The sequence below is a fragment of the Lagenorhynchus albirostris genome, chromosome 11 (assembly GCF_949774975.1).
Source record: "Lagenorhynchus albirostris chromosome 11, mLagAlb1.1, whole genome shotgun sequence".
NCBI lineage: Eukaryota > Metazoa > Chordata > Mammalia > Artiodactyla > Delphinidae > Lagenorhynchus > Lagenorhynchus albirostris.
The window spans coordinates 36,122,311-36,141,565 of NC_083105.1; the positions used below are offsets into that span (position 1 = coordinate 36,122,311).

The 19,255-nt window shown below is 39.1% G+C and overlaps 1 protein-coding gene across 2 annotated transcripts in view; it reads right to left on the reverse strand.

Moving 5' to 3' along the window:
- The window catches only part of TMTC2 (transmembrane O-mannosyltransferase targeting cadherins 2), an 850,034-nt gene that overhangs the window by 454,571 nt on the left and 376,208 nt on the right, over positions 1-19,255 (reverse strand). Inside the window, exon 12 of one of the 2 annotated variants that reach the window (XM_060164647.1) lies at positions 540-2,657. The exons of the other annotated variant lie outside the window; for it this stretch is intronic. Within the exon in view, the coding sequence (XP_060020630.1) occupies positions 2,478-2,657 (180 nt within the window). The 3' untranslated portion in view covers positions 540-2,477. Of the gene's footprint in view, positions 1-539; positions 2,658-19,255 lie in introns of those variants that run through there. 2 annotated transcript variants of the gene reach the window in all.

Here is a 19,255-nt window from a genome sequence, read left to right on the forward strand (position 1 = left end):
TGTTGAAAACAAAATCGAAATTCTCTGGCACATAAAACAATTATTTCTACAAAAGGAAAGCCTACAAATCTTGATAATTTATACAAACAACAGTTTCTCAAAAAATAAAATTTTAATTTAGTAAACTTGTGCTCTATATTTTTAGCACTGTCTGCAATAATCCACCATAAATCCCTGAGCGGAGACATTTTTTGACCATGTTCTATAGACCCCCTCAACACTCCCCCCAAGTTGGTCAGTTACTAAGCCCAGCCCTGTAGTGAAAGGTGTCAGGGACATTTAGTTGTTAATGATCCATGCATTTTATGACACAGGCCCAATTGTTAACGCTACTTGGGAACTGGGTCAACATGAAGTGCCTCTGCTGTGCCATCAGCGAACCTACCAAGAACCAAGTGTGTGAAAAGAAGAACAATAACAATAAAAAGACACAAAATGGTAAGACTAGGAAGTCATCATAGGTCAATAACTATTTAAATAAATAAAAATGTTAGACACTGAATTCACCTCTATATCCTTATATTAAATTCCTTTTTGCCTTTATTTTTTTTTTTTGCAATTGCCAATGCACTAGAAGATGAAAAATATGCTTCAACCCACGCTTTTGGTTTGACCACGTGTTTGTTGTTGTTAAACATTAAATATCATTCTGAAAACACAGTGATTTAATTATAATTTAACTTTTGGCCCTTCAATGAAATGTTTACCAAATAATATACATATTAGGAGGGCCTTCTTTTAATGCCATCAACAAATCTCTCTATGTTGCCCTTCTCACCAAAACACTAATGCCATAGGAACACTACTTTAATTCTTTACTCCACCTTACTCAGATATGCAGCAAAACATATAAAATATGAAGAAAACATAATATGATCTATTTGCATGTCCAGCTTCCCTTAAATGGGGACGCTGACCATATATACACTGAATGTGAAAGGACAAGGAAAAAAGCTAATTTTAAGTTGCAAAGAACTGGCTTAATGAATCAAGTTTTGTTATTTTGCTATGGTAGAATAATAAATAAATAAATATGTTGGGTATTGTATAGCTACTTTCTCTAGGAAGAAGTTGAGAGTGGATCGTTGTTTTTACAAAGTTAATTTTTAGTAGCAAAGTTTGACTGCAGGTCAAAAAATGTTCAGTAAATGTTTCTCTCTACTTCCCTTATAGTCTTTTACTCGTGAAATTATCACTGAAGTGGTTACTAATAGGTAATGAAATAAAATGCCAAATTTGCTAGTGAAAAAGAGTTTTCAACTGTGAAAAGCACTTGGCAGGAGACCTAGAAACACGTGGGCTAATGCTATAGTCTACCTGCAGCTTAAAATAAGTCATTTTTTATGTCTTTTGGGAAGAACAAAGTATGATTAAAAATAATTCCTCAAAAACTTATCAGCACTGCTGTTTAGGTACCTATTAGAAAGTGATTAGCATTTCATACCAACTCTTTCCAGAATATAAAATCGTTGGCAGCCATCATTATACACCCTCGCACAGACTTGATTTTTAACCCAGCAACATCTGGAAGGCACAAAGCATCTTCCCTTTTGTCTAATAGCTGCTGGTTAGTTATTGGAACTAGACCATTTGTTAAGCTTCCTTTTGATTTACTGCCTTAGCATGAGCGTTAACCAGGAATAGCCATTTTAAAAGGCAATTTCAAAAGCCTAAGAATTAATACAATGAATCCTCCTAGGCAGTTTTGGGAAAATGTCAGTGACGTCAGAGTAAAATATGCCTGCCTGGAACACATAAGGCCTCCCCAGTCCCTCCTACAACACCAGTGAGAAACACGGTTTGCTCTGTTCTGTATACCCTTTTCAGAACATGAAAAGCAAAGGATGCCCACATGATGGTGACATCTAAATCATAAAACGTTACGTGCACTAGTCAGGAAACAAATGTAGACTCTGACAGATCCTGACACAGTATTAAAAAAAAAAAAAAAATTTTCTAAGTTTTAGACACTGATAAGCAGGCTGTCCCAAAGAGGGAAGACAGCAGCGTCAGGACAACCGGCCAGCTCACCAGGATTCACACGACACTTGAATCACTGCGTGTGACCACTTGACCGTAATAGTTTACCGTGGCTGAACAGAAATTCTGACTTCCTCTCACAGTGTTTAAGGAACAGTATAATTTCCAAGTTAGCTTTCAAAATTGAACAAAATTTGAAACGTAGACTCCCCTCCCCCCTTTAAGAATGCCAAAAGATCCTGTTTTAAGTGCTCTGGTTTCCGGTTCTACGGGTAACAATTATATCCTGCAGGAGGTTTCCAATGGTCCTCTTTTTGGTGTTAATGGCTGTGCCCACGGCAAAGTGGATACTCCCAGAAGTGGCAGTGACCTCAGTGACCTCTGCCCCCCTGTCTTGAAGTCCAAACTAACTCTTGTCATAGCACTGCTGGGAAGTTCTGTTCGTTAATGAAGCCGGCTTTCAAATATGGAGGAGGATGAGGTACGGCCCTCCTGTGTCAAGTCTTGGAGGTCTTCAAGCCTTGCTTTTCCATGATGTTCCAGAGTTTGCGGAGATTGGACTGCGTGATGATGTCGTCCGGTTTGAGCTGCAGCGCCCGCAGGTAGTTGGCCTCGGCCTTCTGGAGTCGTCCATTGAGGTGCAGGATGGCTCCCAAGTTCATCAGAGCAGCCGGATACTGGAACCAGAGAGAGGAAGGAAAACGATTAAGAGGCCATGGCAAGCTTTCCTTCATGGAAGACAAAAATCTTCATCCATTTATGCAAATGACTCCCTTATGTCTGGAGGCATTTTACGGAAGCAATGAGCAATTTATACAAGTAGATAAAACAGGAAGGGAAAAAAAGGTTTTCAAACAGCTGCTGTGTACTTTGTGCTTTAAAGAGGGCAGGCAGTTAGGGAAATAGCTTTTTCTTTAATGAGAAAGTATAGGTTACCTATGGAGACCTAGTAACCTAGTCACCCTGTACTTTCTTGAGAAAAAAGTTGAACGGGATACAATTTTAGATGGAAAGAATTGAACTTTTTTTCAACTCAATGCCAAGAAATAAAAAATTAAGTGGGAAAAGTTGACAAATCTATGTCTACCCATTCTTTGCTTTCTCTCCTTAGCAATATTCTAGGCCATTTCTGCAAACATATATAAATAAGTAAAATATACTGTAAAATTTTACTGATGTTTTCAGGGTGAAGACCTGAAAAAAATTCAAATGCAACCACTAAAATGCTTTCCAAATTTAACTCATGTAGTTTAACGAGATAAAGTTCTAATTTTTAAGTCAAACAGCTTTTAAACTTCTAATGGTCGATGTTTACAATCAATATAGCAATATAGTATGTAGCACTAGTTTAATACAAGGGTTTCCATACGCAAATTCTCCAACATTAGTTAACAACAACAAGGCCTTCCCAAAGGAAAAAACACTTTGCTTGTTATCTACGAATAAGGGCTGTTCTGTTCTTGTCTTGTCCTTGGAACTTTCTGGCTAACAAAGGGCTGCTGATACCTTGGCAGTTACATAAATGCATATTTCAAACATCAGATAAAACTAAAATTGTTTACGCTAAGATTATATTTTCATTTTACAGATGGTGTCAACTATTAATTGTCTTGGCAACTATGATACAGCCTAAAATGATTCACAATTATTTTTATGGTTTAGTGTTTTCACAATGCAAGCATTTTTTTCAGCTGAATTCATATGACTCCACTCTTTACTGTAAATACAATTATTTCTGAATCAGAAACAATGCTGGGGGGAGGGTTGAATAGCTCAGAGTATATCAGCTGGGAAAAGATGATCAGATTTGGATTTGAAGAGTACTGGATTTGAGTTTTTTTTTTTTTCCCCGGTACGTAGGCCTCTCACTGTTGTGGCCTCTCCTGTTGCGGAGCACAGGCTCCAAACGCGCAGGCTCAGCGGCCATGGCTCACGGGCCCAGCCGCTCTGCGGCATGTGGGATCTTCCCGGACCGGGGCACGAACCCGTGTCCCCTGCATCGGCAGGCGGACTCTCAACCACTGCGCCACCAGGGAAGCCCTGGATCTGAGTTCTTGCTCAACCACCGGCTGTGACCTTGGTGAGGTCCCCTAACATATCTGTGTCCCAATTCTTTCATTTATGAAATACTGAATAAACATCAACTTTTTTGTATGTTGTTAGAAAGATAAAATGAGAAAATAAATGTAGCACAGTATTGATACGTGCACATAACATAATAAACACTCTATAAATGTCAAAAAGTTCACTTTTTCTTGTCTCATTTTGCTTGAGGTCTAGCACATGCATGTTTATGATTTTTATGTTGTTATACATACTTTATAATTTTTATTTCAATGGCTGCAAAACGTGTCTCTTTGGATGTATACCAAAGTTGTCTTAAGTCTTCAACTGCTGGGTATTATTTTCCGACTCTTCTGTATCCTTTTTTCTTTTCCAAAAACAATGTTGCAAATGTAAGCTATTCCTGACCTTCGAAAACCTTTTGGTTAGGATGACTCCATACTTATCAAGAAAAATACAGATGGTCAACTTCTAATTTTAAACACCAATCCAAATAAACATAGCTCTAAATTACATGAGCAGTGAATAGCTCCACATTGGAAACGTGAAATAACACCACCTACTCTGTCTTCCTAAAAGAACTTTGTTATCATACCACCCATTGTTATACTGAGTTTCTTGATGCTGGGACACATTTCTGAATTACCTCCACTCCCAGAGCTTAGCATGACTGTCAATAAACAGCTACTAAATTGAAGGCGAAGTGCGTTCACAGCCTGACTTACTGGAGATGCTAAGTAGATAAAATGTTCAGACTTCCTGCTATCCTGAGTGGGAAGAGAGGAAATGGGGAGGGAGAACCACGGCTGGAGACCATTCCCTACTAACCAGAAATAGAAAAGGCCCAGTGATGGGGCTGAGAGAAACCAGACGGCTCTGTGGGGTAGTGGTTATTTCTCGAACCACTTTATTATCAGAGTCTGTACCTAACTATAATTGCAACTCAAGGGGATTATTAAAAACACTCAAGAGGTTACAGAATCACAGGTTCCAATGCCAGTTCTGCTCCAGTGACATGTGCACCTAGGAAGCACTGAGACCACAGTGTCTTCTGGAAACGGGATGAGAACAGTACTTGCTTCACAGGGTTGTTAATGAGATTACACGAGGATACAAAATTATTGTCTTTTCCCTCTCCTTTTCTGTCTCCTCATCATCTCAAACACACAAAGTAGGATCTTCTTGTCAATAAGCCTGAATGATCACTGAGTCCAAATGCTGAGGATGTGTGAACTGGCTCTGCCTATACTAGGTGTGTAGCCTTTCTTAGGTTAAACCTGGAAAAGATAACTGTGAAAACAGGTGGTGAAGTACATACCAAGCCACATAAATGGGCTTTACTATTGTTACTAAATTGCAGCCTGGGGTCCATCTCTCCTTAGACTACTTTGAAGTCACCTTTCTGCTATCAAGTGATGAAAAAAAGTTAATATTATTCGAAGAAAACACAATTAGGAAGTTATATCTGTTATCAAAATGAGTTCGGAATGCTCATTATAATGGAGTTTGGAATGATTCTAATTTTGCATTATCCACATTAGTGTTACTCATTAAACAAAAATAATAAAAAATTGACATTATGAAGTTAATGCGGGATAACTGATCTCTTGAAAGCCACATATACTCATTAACTGTGTCCCCTAAAGAGTCAAAATCCAAATAAACTAAAAATGTGCATATTTAAGAACATCATTCAATATTTTTAAGCAGCTATAGATTTCTACATTCAGATGAAACATTTTGGTTTAGATATGTCTATTTTAATAGAGTAAAAAAAGTTTTTTTTTTAAATTTTAAAAGCCTATGGACATACATTATGTAATGCTTAAAGCATCACTATAGCTTCTTATTTGAATAAATAGAAACTGATGAAATTTACATACTGGTGTGTTCAAATGTGACATAAGAGTATCACTGCCTTAGGTAACGGCTTTGATAGTATCAACCATTATTTTGATAAAAAATTTCATGTGTTTGTTAAACATTTATGAATAAAACTAGATATAAAAGACTTTCTTCTTATAGGGTTATTTTCTCTCTTCAAAGACAAGGGCTTCTTTATCTTTGAAGCCTGTCATGTCTCTCCTCCACAGCAATGACCAGGGTAGCTTAGTGGATGCCCATTGGACTGAATGCCTTCAGGTCTTCTAGCCTTGCTACAAAAATTGCAAGGAGTAGCATTGGCATCACCTGGGAGCTTGACAGAAATGCAGAATTTCAGTTGCCACCTACTGACTCAGAATCTGAATTTCAACAAGGTCTCCCAATGCTTTGTATGCTTATTAAAATTGGAGAAGCATGGTTCTAGAGGTTATTTCCAGATTCTGGATTATGTCCTTTTAGGGTTTTTGAGATGAAGTTTCCTATAAGAAGATGAAGTTCCTACAGAGCAAAAGTGTATCAGATCACATGTCTATCCTTCCATAAAGTAGAATTCTCCTCTTGGCCATGTAATTATTTAAGGTAATAAATGTTCAAATGAAACTTTATTAACAGAAGCCATAAATGACTAAATATTGTTAGACAGAAGGAGAGGGAATGAAAAGCTTTTTCATAACCAAAGAAGAGCATGTAAGCGTTTCTAAACAGATTTAAAGACTGCCTCACTATGTAACTGAAATGCAAGAAGTCCAGGTGACTGACCGGCTGTCTGATTACATAGTAGTGTCATTGCTCTCTGCCAGCTATGACTCATGGACTGGGGAACAGAAACCCAACCACATCTGCTGATGTCTTCCCTCACACACATCCTCTTTTATTAAAGACAGCCGATGAAATTTTCAGCATGTTAACAAAGGCAGGCAAGCAGCTTGCAACCCAGTAACATGGGGCTTGTGGCTCCTCACAGACTAGAAAGGAAAACCAGACCTTTCTCATTTCCTTGAAGAGGGCAGATGCTTTACATCAAAGGGGCTGACTAGCAGCCATCATGAGGCAACGAATGATGGCTTTTCCAAGTCTCTAGGGAATTATGCCTTTATTGTTACTTTACTGTGCTCGTTGGCTTACTTCTCTAACATTGGAGGAAATAAGCAAAATTAAAATGAATATATATGTAGATGTATATTGGGATGGGGTAGAGCAAAGGTAAGATTATGAAGGTCTTACTCTAATCTAATGCCCTTGAGGCTCCCAAGGAAACCAGCTGATCACACAGCACTGGAACACAAAATCATCTTCCTAGGCTTTGCCTATTACATAGTCTTGGAAAGATATCTATGGAGGAGGAATAGTGAGACCATAAGGGGATTTAAGATTGGGAATACATGTTTCTACTGGGAACAGGACTAAAATATAGAACTTTGAACAGAGGACATGGGTGAGGCCTAGGAAAAGGAAAACAAGGACTTGGTTGAAATGTTCTGGAGTTGTAAACCCACACAGTAACTGGCCTCTCTGTATCCCATTAGTCCCTGAGACCACTTCCCTTTTCTGAAAATAAATCAACAGGCAAGAGAAGCTATGAAAAAGATGAAGACAGAGATAACAGACCAATAGTTCTAGTTTTACAAATATATCAATTTTCACTCAAAGTGTTGCTGAAATTATCCATATAGTTGTACATTTACTGTTGTAAGAACTAAATAACTTTTAAGAAAGAACGTCTAAAGTTAGCCTTACCCAGCTGTTATTCAGTTAATACACTACACATTTGGGGGATGTTTTCAAGATAACCACCTTTAACTTCCCTTCTGAATTTGCAAACTTAAATGAGTTTGCACAGTCTGAAGTTTTTAATGGATTCTCACTCTTTTTCAAATAGTTACCCAATAACTTAATGAAGGCTGCCTACTGCCATTCAACTGGATTCAGTTGAAATTGCTTACCCAATTTAATTTACCGGAGCAGTAACTGTACATGATGCTTAAGAATGAATGGTATAAACTTTAAAGAAACATATTCATGAAAAAGAGTATTTCTGCATACATTTAAGGGATCTCTTTATATTTATTGTGCCTTGTATATGGCAAACATTTAATAAATAATTACCAAATTAAAGTTTTTAAGATTATCTATCAGGTTTATGGGAAAAAAGTGTGACATGGACTGAGACAAAATTAGATACCCTATTCCCCTCGGTTCCAATATCACTCCTTCTCCTTGGTCCCACTGGTATGCGCAGTGGGCTGATACCAACCTAGAAACCTCAATACATTACCCTTGATTCCTGGGGAATGAATACCTTCCCCCACACGCACACATAAACATTCATCCAGTTGTTTAGTCTTGGCAACTTCACCCTCAAATCTCCCTTAAATCTGTCTTTCAATTATAATTATGCTCCTTTCTCCCAACTTGGTTTAAGCCGTGATCAACTTCTGAGATTGTTTAAATAAAATTATTTTGACAGAAAAGAATAATAAATGAATAATAATAAATAAATAATAAATGAATAATAAATGAATGAAGAATAATAAATAATAAATGAATAATAAATGGGTAGCTGAAAAGACAGATGGGTGATAGGTTAAATGAATGAACACACAAGTAAAGCCATATGCAGGGTTTTTTCTTTATTGTAAGTATTTTAGTCGTATAAGAATTTCAGAGAATACAATAAAAACTGTGTACCTGCCTAACAAATAAAACTTTATAAAGACAATTGAAGCCCCCAAATATCTTTCAGTGAAATAACCCCCCTTCCTTCCAAGAAAGCCACTATCCTGAAGCTGGTATTTATCATTCCCATGTATGTTTCACACTTTTTTTTTTTGTGTACCCATAGCAAATGTATGATCTTATACATTTATAAATTTTAATTTTATACATATGTCATTATCCATCATGGGATGCCATCCTGACAAGCACTCACTCGGAACTTGAAATTTCTGCTCATCTTTTTGTTTTTCAGATTTATCCTTGTTGATATATGTAAGGTTTTGTTGTTTCACATAAATTCTGTTGAATGACTACCCATTTTCTGAAGGATCGGCTTACAGACTATTTAAAAGAGGCTGCCACTATAATTCAAAGAGCTACACACCCTCCTTTGTTCATAACAGCACTATTCATAATAGCCAAGACATGGAAACAACCTAAATGTCCATTGACAGATGAATGGATAAAAACGATGTGGAACGTATAAACAATGGAATGCTACTCAGCCATAAAAAAGAATGAAATAATGCCATTTGCAGCAACATGGATGCAACTAGAGATTATTATACTAGGTGAAGTAAGCCAGAAAGAGAAAGACAAATACCATATGATATCACTTATATGTGGAGTCTAAAATATGACACAGATGAACTTACCTACAAAACAGAAGCAGACTCACAGACATAAAGAACAGACTTGTGGTTGCTAAGGGGAAGGAGGGTGGGGGAGGAATGAATTGGGAGGTTGGAGTTAGCAGATGCACACTATTAGATATAGAATGGATAAGCAACAAGGTCCTACCGTCCAGCACAGGTAACTATATTCAATATCCTGTGATAAACCATAAAGGAAAAAGAATATAAAAAAGAATGTGTGTGTGTATATATATAACTGAATCACTTTGCTGTATAGCAGAAATTAATACAACATTGTAAATCAACTATACTTCAATTAAAAAGAAAAACCTCTCATCTTAAAAAAAAGGAGGCTGCCATCAATATTCTTGTGAATATCTCCACATGTACTTATGGGAGAGTTTCTAAGACTGGAGTTGTTAGACATGGGGGATCTTCAACTTTGCCAGATATCACCAAATTGCTCTTCTGTGTGGTTGTAGCAAAATGCATTAGCATCAACATGTAACAGGGGTCTCTCTGTTTCCTATCCTTAATACCACTTAGTATTGTCTGGCTTTTTAAGTTTTGCAAATTGAGAGTTGGAAAACAGTATCTTATTCTGTGCTTAAGTTTTTTTTTCCTGATTACTAGAGAGGTTAATAATATTTTCAGAAGCTTACTAGCGTTTTACATTTCCTCTTCAGTGATCCACCTGTTTTTTTTTTTTTAATTTATTTATTTTTGGCTGTGTTGGGTCTTTGTTGCTGCACGTGGGCTTTCGCTAGTTGCGACGAGCGGGGGCTACTCTTCATTGTGGCGTGCTGGCTTCTCGCTGCGGTGGCTTCTGTTGTTGTGGAGCACAGGCTCTAGGCGTGCAGGCTTCAGTAGTTGTGGCTTGCGGGCTCAGTAGTTGTGGCTCGCAGGCTGTAGAGCACAGGCTCAGTAGTTGCGGTGCACGAGCTCAGTTGCTCCGCAGCATGTGGGATCTTCCCGGACCAGGGCTCGAACCCGTATCCCCTGCATTGGCAGGCAGATTTTTAATCACTGCGCCACCAGGGAAGCCCGATCCACCTGTTCTTTAAGGATTGTCAACTACATGGTGATATTTGAAAGGTAATTACTCAGGGCTCCCATCACCTCAGAACAGCTGGTAAATAAGACTGTCTGGCCTGGTGTTTTCCTGGTCAGAGTCACTTTCTCAAGGCTAACAACTAGATAACCACTGTTTCAAAGGTGAAAAATCTGTTATACATAGGGGCTGCCCTAGTGGCTCAGTGGTTGGGAGTCCGCCTGCCGATGCAGGGGACACGGGTTCGTGCCCCGGTCCGGGAGGATCCCACGTGCCGCGGAGCGGCTGGGCCCGTGAGCCGTGGCCGCTGAGCCTGCGCGTCCGGAGCCTGTGCTCCGCAACGGGAGAGGCCACGGCGGTGAGAGGCCCGCGTACCGCAAAAAAAAAAAAAAAAAATCTGTTACACATGAAATGGAAAATCCTTGATATAGGTGCACTTTCAATGCGGTGAGAGGAGGATAACAGAAATCTGGGCAGCGAGAGGGACAGCAGGAGCCACCAAAATGTGTCACAGTGATCATGGGGCCTGGACCGCTGTATGTGGGAGAAGGATGGCGTTTTGCTGGTGCTCTAGCATGCAGAACAGACTTTTCTTCATGGCCCGCTTCTCTGTCTCAATCAGCTGCCTTGCTTTCTGGCTTCTTAGTTCCTTTTCCCAGGGGCAACAAGCAAATTTAAGGTGAACAATATGTTTCATATTCTTCCTCTCTTTACTGCCCTCCATTTCTACTGGCACTGCCTGGGTTAGCATCTCATCCCATTCCTAAATGCTATCAGCCTCCTGTTCTCCACACTTTCAATTTCTTCCTTAATCCAATACCTTCAACCTGACCATCTGTCTTTCTTAAGCACAGTGGGGTTTTAGAGGGTCAGCCTGTGCCGACAGAAAAGAATCCACTTTCATCCCAGTACTAGGAAACCCTTTACAACTTGGCACCCAAATAAGCCCTCCATGTACATCCTTCATGAGCCACGTGAAACTTCTCTTTCTGCCGTGTGCTATTTTGAGCATCCAGTTCTTATCAAACTACTCTTCTGACAAAGCTCTTCTTCCACTCTCTTTTTTACAGACTTCTGTTCATTTCAAAAATGAACTGAACAGGGCTTCCCTGGTGGCGCAGTGGTTGAGAGTCCGCCTGCCGATGCAGGGGACACGGGTTCGTGCCCCGGTCCGGGAGGATCCCACATGCCGCGGAGCGGCTGGGCCCGTGAGCCATGGCCGCTGGGCCTGCGCGTCCGGAGCCTGTGCTCCGCAACGGGAGAGGCCACAGAAACGAACTGAACAATCTCTTATTCATAGCTTACTTTCTCTGTTGCCATAGTACTGTCTACATACATTAATTGCAACACTTACCACAATGAATTATATCTACTTGTTGTGTCTGTCTTCTATGCTGGAAGGTAAGATAGTGAATTTACTTTGTTTTCATAGTGCTAGTGCCAGGCTCTGGCATGTGAAAGAAACTCTCAGTGAATGCTTTCTGAAAGGAGGAAACTTCGTATGGTTTAGCAAAAACAAGTGACCTAGGAGAGGTAAATTCTAGTCCAATCTTAGCGTAATTTAACAAACATTTATGAAGCACTTACTATATGTCAAGGTTGCTGCCAGATATGCTATATTAAGTGGTGAAAAGGAACAATATATTTTTTTGCTCTGTATGTGTCTTGAGCTAACTTTAATTGCACACTTGGCATTTATCACTATTAGGAGGTGTACATTCTGTTATGTATCATTTATGTTCCTGAAATTTGTGAGGTCAGCAAAACTGATATCCATGCCCTGTTTTAAGAACTATAGGGCATTGTACAGAAGAAGGCTTCACCGCCCTCAAGGAGTTTATAGTCCAGGGCATGAATACAAATTCTTCTACGCCAAAGAAGAATCAGACATGTCTACAAAGGACATAGGAAGACTGAGCTAAGGGGTAAAGGGAGATTCCTTCCTTATGGGTGTGAAGCTTTTAGACAAGATAAATGATCAGGCTGCTTCAAATCTTTTATTCTTCTGAAATAAGAATGATACAGAAACTTTTGAAATGAATGGGTCATATCAAAATCAGTTTGTTACTTTTTAAAGCAAACTGTGGAGAGCAGAGCCAGCAGTGGAGAGAAGCCTTCACAGAGCAGGGTCTGCATTTCAATTAGTCTGGAGATTCAGATGTTAGTAGTGACAGCCATGATGTTAACCCTTCTGAGACCAAACCAAAATGGAAAAAAAATTGTTAAAAACTGAAATATTAATACAACAAATGAAAGGTCTTTCACAAAATTTTATGACAAAAAAACCCCACAACCAATGCAATGTTCGCAATTCAGAAATGATAGTTCTTTGTAGTCATATGCTGACTACAGTCATATTTTGAATAAAGCATCTCTGCAAAAAGATTTATCAAACTGTACATCCAGCAAGGGAAAACAACACAGGAAGTCTAGCAAAGGCAAGGCAAATTCTGACAGATAACAGAAATGATTCATTCTGATTCTGTTTCAACACAGTATTTGTGTTTTTGAAATAGTTTCGAATAAAACAAAACAGATATAGGTGACAAGCAAGACACGACACTGTATTAAGGCAGTAATTTCAATTTGTCAGCGACATATTTTATCCTGTGTGCTCAATCCTTATCTCCTACCTCTGTTCCATCCCAGCGGGTATTACAAGAATGTTCATTTAACTTTTATGATGGGTGTGATTGCCACAGTGTGGAGTGCTATTCATTTCAGTAGCAATCAAAATGCCAACAGCTGTGGTTTGGGGGATAGCAAACAGTGACTGTAACAAAGTCATTTCAAAGGTGGTGGCAATTTCTAACAGATTTTAAAGTACATCTACTAAATTAAGGATATGACCTCAGAAATTATTCTTCACTGAGGATGATCCTATTTCAAAGATAGGTTTTCCTTATGTCCTTAATTTCACAGGAAGTCTCTCACATGATCCAAATGGAAAACCTTGATCCCAGGCCACCTAAGTTTCACTCACAGCTTTTTTTTTTTTTTAAGTTTTTTTAATTGAATGAAAAATTATTTAAATTGTATAGTGCTTTACAGTTTTCAAAAGTTTCACACACACATGATTTCATACAGTCCCATAATAGCCCTCTTCTCCCCCTATCCCTCACTCACAGCTTTTATAAAATGCAATTGGGGGGCTTCCCTGGTGGCGCAGTGGTTAAGAATCCGCCTGCCAATGCAGGGGACACGGGTTCGAGCCCTGGTCCGGGAAGATCCCACATGCCGCAGAGCAACTAAGCCCGTGTGCCACAACTACTGAGCCTGCGCTCTAGAGCCCGCGAGCCACAACTACTGAAGCCTGTGCGCCTACAGCCTGTGCTCTGCAACAAGAGAAGCCACCACAATGAGAAGCCTGCCCCCCGCAACAAAGAGTAGCCCCCGCTCACCGCTACTAGAGAAAGCCCGCATGCAGCAGCGAAGACCCAATGCAGCCAAAAATTAAATAAATGAATAAATAAATAAATTTTAAAAATGCAATTGGCACACTTTATCTTGATTTGCAACAAGCACGTAGCTCATCATTTGAAGGAAAATGACTAAATACATTTCTACCTATGTGAGAAAATATACAATGACTTAAAATCCATGAAGATTAGAAAAATGAAAGTAAGAAGAATTTATTGAAGGTTAAAAACAATGAAGGAAAGAAGTTTAGAAAAAGATCTGCACGGTAGGCAAACATTATGTCTCTCAAACACCAAGAGCTGTCTTCTCTTACTAATCTAGAGAGCTGCTACAAAAGCCCATAGCATCTTCTCCTTTTCTTTGAACCAAAGTCCTTGCCTGTTTCTAGTCCAAATATGATTTAAGCAACATAATTCACTCTACACTTTATGCATTTCTTTTTAGCATGAAGGGGAGGGAGGAACACGTGCATGCTTTCTCAATCATAGTCATATTACACAGAAGGATTTCCAGCTGTAAGGCCATCCAAGTGTGTATGTGTGAAGCATGAGTTTGAATATATCTAATACAATGACTGCTCATTCCAAGGAGTTGAAACATGTCACTGGAATAATCATGTTGTTATTAAAATGTATTTTCAGAGACATGTTGGAAGTTGAGATTTAGACTTATAACATTTAAGCACTCAACTGCCATGGAAGATGGAAGCAGAGGGCTAATTCTTTTTTGTTGTCGGGCGGGGGGGCCGGCGGCTGGCCTCTTTTTTTTTTTTTTTTGCTCTGTACATTGGTCTGATGAAAAAAATACAATACAACAAGAGGTATGGACATACCACACTGACAGAATCAAAGTTATACTGGAATAAAGACCTGACAGATGCCACAACAATCAGATCCAGGAGATTATTTTTAACCTAGGTACATCACTTCTCATAATTAACTTCTATGTTTGCAATACTCAGCTTTGATCTGATGGAGGTCAACTGGGAGACAGTAGTTTGCATGTTGTGGAAATGACAGATTTGTTCCTGAATGGGGCTAATTGAAAATATTCATTTTTTATTATGGAAATAAGCATGTCAGAGACCTTAGAACAGTGGATTAAGATGAAATTTAGGTTAGGCATACACTCTCTAAAGATGGATGACACATTTTTTTTTTCCCTTTCACAAAGCAGATGGGGACCCTGGTGTGAACAAGCAGGATTAATGCAAGGCTGACAGTGTCATTCAGAGCAATCACATTTCAACATGACATCAGAAGGCAGCAACTGTACATCCACAGAATGAATAGGAAGAAACACATTTCCCTGGGAGAATTCAGGCACACAGCAAGTGGAAAGTTTTGTGAATGCTCTAAGTTAGGATGACCAGATCAAACGTAACGAGCAGGAGTAAAGCAATCCCTCCAGAAACTATAAATCTTTCCAGGGACTAAAAATAAAATGTAAACATACTGTCTGCTGCATGGCATTCTATTTGCACTTTCCTAGGGCCTAGACTTTGTTGATACATGCTTGTAAAAATAATGATGCAAGGTCTTCACACATCATTTCAGAAAATATTCCATCAGGACACACCAATCAAGGTGAAGCCACGCTGTACTCCAAGCCATTACACTGGCCAAAGTGTCACACCTGCTGAAAATGTAAAAATAAACATGGCTTGTGTGTATCTACACTCATGGCAAATCAAGGGAGGCTGAATGGCAGAACTTCTGCCACTCACGTAGTCTAAGCTCACATCTCCCCCTCAAGATCTCTGCATTCACTTGCACACTTGGCCTTTATTTCTGAAACGTTCGTTACCTGAAACGGTCACGTTCAGACTGAACCTCCTAACTTTAAGCCTGTATAGTCAGCACATTATAGGAAGGCATTAAAGACCGGCTTGATGACACTTTTCTGCATAGTAGCTTCCAAAATTGTAAATAAAACAGATTTTGTATCACCTTGACCTAATCTTATCTCTTCTCTGAGCAACTCTATTTTTGAAAATGCTACACACTTATTTTCTTGACGCCCTTCCTTGGTCTAACCTATTAATATAAAACAAGTGAGCGAGCAAACAAATAATAAGCCATCAATAAAGCAACTGCACAGACCAAGAGTCCAAGCAACTGAGAACCTCAGATATATTTACTGAATATTCACCCATACTCACAAATAACAACCAAAATACTTGAAAAGGAAGGTAGAACAAAATAAATTATTCCAATGATTAATTCTCATATGCCAACTTTGATTTCTTTTAGACTCATCTTCAATACTGAGTTAGGGAACCATAATGAATATGTGATACATGTCAAATGTCTACAAAATCACAAATACATTTTCACCTACTCAAAAAACATAATTTTGTATTGACAATGCAACAACCGTGAATAGTGATTTGATATGTGACTACAGAAAAAACTTGGCTACATTTCATCTCGACCTATGATTTGTATCTGAACAAGAAACCAAAAAGAACTTCTCTAGAAGTATAAGAGAGGCACATCTCAATTATTTCATGTGAGAAATTAGAGGCAAGATCCTTTTCTGCTATTACATATTAGCTAGTCTTAAAGTATCTTATGAATACTTCACTAAGTATCTAATTAAATTATAGGCCATTTGTCTCATAAATGCTTAATGTCCATTACATAGAATAACTAAATCCAATTTCAGTATTTTGAAATGGCTCATAGAAATTAAGCTATGCTCTAATGCCTATAATTTAACACTTTTATTTACTTCAGTCAAAGACAGAAGTTTTAGAACTTTGTGACCTTCTTTGGTTCACCCAAGAGAAGAAGAAATTAAGTGGTAATTATGAAGGCAATATTCTTAGAAAATTAAGTCCTGGATGCTAAGTGAACAGGACAGCCACGTGAAAGGGCAGCCTCCAGCAGAGAAGCAGGAGGGCGTGTGGTGAATCTACAGGTTTTTTAATGCCAGAACTTGAAGAACCCGTGAACCAAAATATTGCCTGCCACATCGGTACATAAAGAATGTTGCGGCCATCAAGCCATCACATTACAGCTGCCCGGGAGTGAGCCCTGAGGGAACTCAGGATGGAGACAAATGGGCTGCCCACTGCCAAGGCAATCTAGAAATCAGCTGCTGCTGCACCTCTGCCGATGACCCTGAGGCCACTCAGGATGAGAAAACACAGGATACTGGCCCCAGATAGCTGAAGTGCATATCAAAGGAATGATTTCAGTCAGCCCTGACTCTTGCATCTTCCTATACATAGAAAAGTGCTGAATTTTTAACTTGAGATATCTGGTTTTCTTTTATTAACACTAATGTTAATAAAAGAAATGTTTAGATTACCTGGTCTTTTGTTGCAAAATCTCATATACTGATATATCCAGGATCCCCCCTTGCCTCTTTGGGAATGGTTTTTCAGCGTTGAGATGCTGTGTCCCAGGCTTGAAGTCCTCAGAACGTCCACTGAATAAAACATAACTCTCTACTTTCAGGTTGTGTAAATTTTTTTCAGTCGACAAACCATAGCAGGACAGGAAGCATGGCCATCCCAAGTGTAAGTAGATCACTGCATTAAGTATCTCTTACTAAATAAATGGGGGTTTAGGGAGGTTGAAAAAAAAATCTATAACAATGAAATAATTAAAATTTCAAGAAAAAAGTCACTAAAGGAGACTTGTAAGCTGCAAATGGTTAAAATATCTCTCCTGCAGTTCTATGACTATCATTTCTAAAATACGTTTGAGTTCTTCAGTGATCTCATCCATTATAGCCAGATTTCTTTACTTTCATTTTTAATGAAATTTGTTCATTCACTAATTCATTCATCTAATTATTGAGCACCTATGTTGGGGATTCAGCAGTTCACAAAACAGTTCAAAAATCTCAGGCCTCATGGAGCTTAAATGCTACTTCTAAGACATACACAAAAAATAAGTAAAATATATAGCATGTTATATTGCAATCTATGATATAAAAATATAACAAAAAAAGGGTTTAAGGAATGTATATAAGGAGAGAGGTCAACGAACTACAGTCTGTGGGTTATCTCCAGCCCACTGCTGGCCCATTTAAAAACCTACATGTTTTAAATGGCTGAAAACACTCAAAAGAAAGAATAATATATTATGATACATGAAAATTACATCAAATTCAAATTTCAATGCCCATAAATAAAATGTTTCTGGAACACAGCCATATTCAATCATCTATGTATTGTCTACGGCTGCTTCCGTGCTGCAAAGGCATGCAAAGAGCTGAATAGTTGAAACAGAGACCTTATGACTGCAAAGCCTCAAATATTTACCATCTGGTCTGCTACAACCAAAGTGTGCCAATATTAAACAGGGAGATCAGGAAAGGTCTTAAGAGAAGATGGTACTTGACTGAAGAATTGAAGGAGGTGAAGGTGTAAGCTTCTCAAGGAGTGGCATGATCTGACATATGCTTTGAATGTTGTGCTGAAAGCAGACTAATGAAGGACTCCAGTTTAGTATTATAGGTCAGTAGCGACGTTGTTGCCTTTGACAAGGGTAGTTGCAGTGGAAGTTGGCTTATGCGACTAGAAGAATGAGATGATTTACTGCAGTGGGAAAGACCATGTGAGAAGAAGGTGTGGGAAGAAGATGAGGAGCTCAGTTTCGGACTAGTTGCTTGAGGGGGTCCCTGCAAGTGGAGATACTAAGTACACATTGAATAGATTAGTCTGGAGTCCAAAGAAGTGATCTCAGCCTGAGATATAAATTTGGGAGTCGTCACTGTATTTAAAGCTAGGAGAGAGGTTGGGATCTCTGACAGACTGAGTATACAGAGAAGAGTGAAGCTGTTCAAAAAGAGAAGAACTTCAAGGTTAAGAGACTGGATGGTTGGGAAGGAATCAGCCAAGGGAATGCTTGATAAGACGGATCAGATTTAGGAGGCAGCAGAGAGAGGGTGTGCTGGTAACCAAGTGAAGAAAGTGCTTCCAGGAGGCATGAGTAAATTATCTGTGTCAAACGCGATTAATACGACAAATAACGTTAAACTGAGAACAAACAGATTTAATGATGTTCTGTGCTGTTCTAGTAACTTTGACAGGAGGAGTTTTGGTGACATCATTGGGGAAAAAGCCTGTATGGAGTAGGTCCAAATGAAAATGGAAAGTTTTGCTATAAACAGAAGGAGGGACATTGAGTGGTAGTTAGAGGTAGAAATGGGCTTGACAAGCTTTTTGTTTTTCAATTTTGGGAGACATAATATCTTTTTTATTTTTTTGCGGTACGTGGGCCTGTCACTGCTGTGGCCTCTCCCGTTGCGGAGCACAGGCTCCGGACGTGCAGGCTCAGCAGCCATGGCTCACGGGCCCAGCCGCTCCGCGGCATGTGGGATCTTCCCGGACCGGGGCACGAACCCGTATCCCCTGCATCGGCAGGTGGACTCTCAACCACTGCGCCACCAGGGACGCCCCATAATATCATGTTTAAATGCTAAAGGAGAAAACCTGGTAGAGAGAAAAACATTTGTTAATATAAGAGAGAGTCAGAGATACAGAAACAGA